Source organism: Humulus lupulus, chromosome 2, assembly GCF_963169125.1.
Source record: "Humulus lupulus chromosome 2, drHumLupu1.1, whole genome shotgun sequence".
NCBI classification, from domain to species: Eukaryota; Viridiplantae; Streptophyta; class Magnoliopsida; order Rosales; family Cannabaceae; genus Humulus; species Humulus lupulus.
The window spans coordinates 16,602,593-16,605,000 of record NC_084794.1 but is presented as its reverse complement, the minus strand read 5'-3'; the positions used below and the strand labels follow the sequence as shown (position 1 = coordinate 16,605,000).

Below are 2,408 nucleotides of genomic sequence, written 5' to 3'. Positions count from 1 at the left end.
AATATTTTTATTAGTTTTCTTTCAAAATTTTAGTATTCCTATAAGGGTTACATTAAAAAAATGCTTAGAAAATTGATTTGAATTTTTTTATATATAGTGGAAAAAAACTATAAAAAAATTACAAAAATAAAAGATAATAAATATAAATTAGTAAAATAATTATGTAATGTTAAAAAATGTATGAAAAAAAGGAAAAAAATGGAATGAAAAAAGAATAAGTAGAAAAATTGAAGAAAAAAGAAGGGAAAAAAACTTAAGAAAGAAAACTACAAAAATATGAAGAAAAAAAACAAAACAAAAGAAATGATGACGGAAAAAAACAGATGAATGAATAAAAATAAAAAGAAGAAGAAGCAAAATAATAGAAAATGATTTTCGTCCCATAGCTTGCTGTAATACCATTTATAAATGCATATCCAAAATGCTTTGTGGTAGATTGTCGACAGTCCTTCCTAATCTCATTAACCAAAACCAAGGAGCGTTTGTGCAAAAGAGATTATTGGCGCATAATATTATGATTCTTCAGGATATTATCAAAGGTTATAATAGGAAAAACATCTCTCCTAGATGTGTTCTGAAAATTGACCTATGTAAAGCTTATGACATGCTTGATTGGAACTTTTTAGAAGCCATTCTTTCTGCCTTCTGCTTTCCACATAAGTTCATTACTTGGGTTATGACTTGCTTAAGGGACCCTTCTTATTTGATATTACTGAATGGTAGGATTCAAGGGGGTTTTAAAGGTAAAAAGGGGTTGAGACAAGGAGACCATATCTCTCCATTATTGTTTGTCCTTGTGATGGAGTACTTCACTAGACTTCTCAAACAAGCTTCCCTTAATAAAAATTTCCGGTTTCACCCAAAGTGTAAAAATCTGAAGCTTGTTAATCTTTGTTTCGCGGATGATCTTATTATCTTTTGCAAGGGTGTTTATAAATCAGTGCAGGTTATTAAGGATTGCTTCAACGAGTTTAGCCTGACTTCGGGCTTATCAGCCAACAAGGAGAAGACTCAGGTGTATTTCGGGGGCCTGGCTGACAGTGAGGTTAAGTTGATTCTTCAGAAAATTCAGTTTAATGAAGGGCACTTTCCTCTCAAATATTTGGGAGTGCCTCTTCGCTCCACCAAATGGAAGGCGGGAGATTGTGCGTTGATTAGTAAAAAGATTCAACTCAAGCTTCACAGCTGGTCGAGTCGGCACTTATCTTTTGCAGGAAGAGCTCAGCTAATTAACTCTGTTCTTCTTAGCATTAGGATGTTCTGGATGAGCATTTTTATTCTGCCCAAGAGTGTTCTCCTTGAAATAGACTAGTTGTGTAGGAACTTTCTGTGGGGGCATAAGGACAGCAATAGCAATCGTTGCAAAATGCATTTTACGTCTTGGGATCGAGTTTGCTTGCCCAAGTGCATGGGGGGTCTTGGTTTTAAACAGGGGGTTCTTGGAACAAAGTTCTTCTTGCTAAATTTGTTTGGGCTGTGTCTTCTAAGCAAGATATCTTGTGGGTGAAATGGATTGACTCCATTTACCTTAAGGGGCAGGATTTTTGGAACCATAAAGTCCAACAAGATGCGAGTTGGTATTGGAAGAAAATAGCTAATTTGAGGGTTATTTTTTCTTCTCAAATCCTGGTTGAAGCTGTCAAACATAACAAGCTTAATATGAGAGTTCTCTATAACAGGTTGCTGAATATTAGCAAAGTTTATTTTGCTAATGTGGTTTGGTGTTCCCTAGCTGTGTCTAAACATAGGTTTATCTTTTGGCAAGCGGCTCTTGGTCACCTTCTTACTCGCGACAAACTTCAGCAGTGCCATTTGCTAATTCCATCTGATCTGTGTCCGGTTTGTGAAGAAGCTCAGGAGTCTCACTCTCATCTCTTTTTTGCTTGTTCGTTCTCTCAGCAAGTGCAATCCAGAATGGAGAGTTGGCTGGGTAGGGACTCTTGGCCGAGAAGGTATGAAGACTGGCACACTTGGATGTTGGATAAGCCGAAGGGACTGATGCAAAAAGTTTCTGCTGCTTCTTTGGCTGCGGCTGTGTATTTGATTTGGAGAAACAGGAATAAATGTGTTAATGATTTAAATTCTTGGTCTGTTGATTTTGTCTTGCAGCAGATTCGTTATTCTGTGAAAGCTAGACTTACTAGGCATCCTAAGCTAAAGCTTACTCATAGGGATGCTTTTGTTTTTAATTACCTGATGTATATGTAATCTTATTTTGGCTGTCTGGTTTGGCCTAGTTTGTTCAGTAGGCTGACCGGTTTGGCTTGGTTCAAATTGGTGATGCATTGCTAAAATATAGATTATTTTACAAAAGAGTTGCTCTAATGGTGTGCAAAAAGTTGTACCAAATTTAACACATACTAAAAATTGTATCAAATTTGACACACAATATATAGCATGATGCATAT

At 36.0% G+C, this 2,408-nt stretch overlaps 1 protein-coding gene across 1 annotated transcript; it reads left to right on the top strand.

The window, feature by feature from the left end:
- The first annotated feature begins 421 nt into the window (after window positions 1–421).
- On the top strand, window positions 422–2,208 carry LOC133813968 (uncharacterized). The gene is made up of 2 exons (XM_062246994.1): window positions 422–1,145; window positions 1,433–2,208. Exons 1-2 carry the CDS (start codon window positions 422–424, stop codon window positions 2,206–2,208), a joined length of 1,500 nt encoding a protein of 499 aa, XP_062102978.1.
- Window positions 2,209–2,408: the final 200 nt, after the last annotated feature.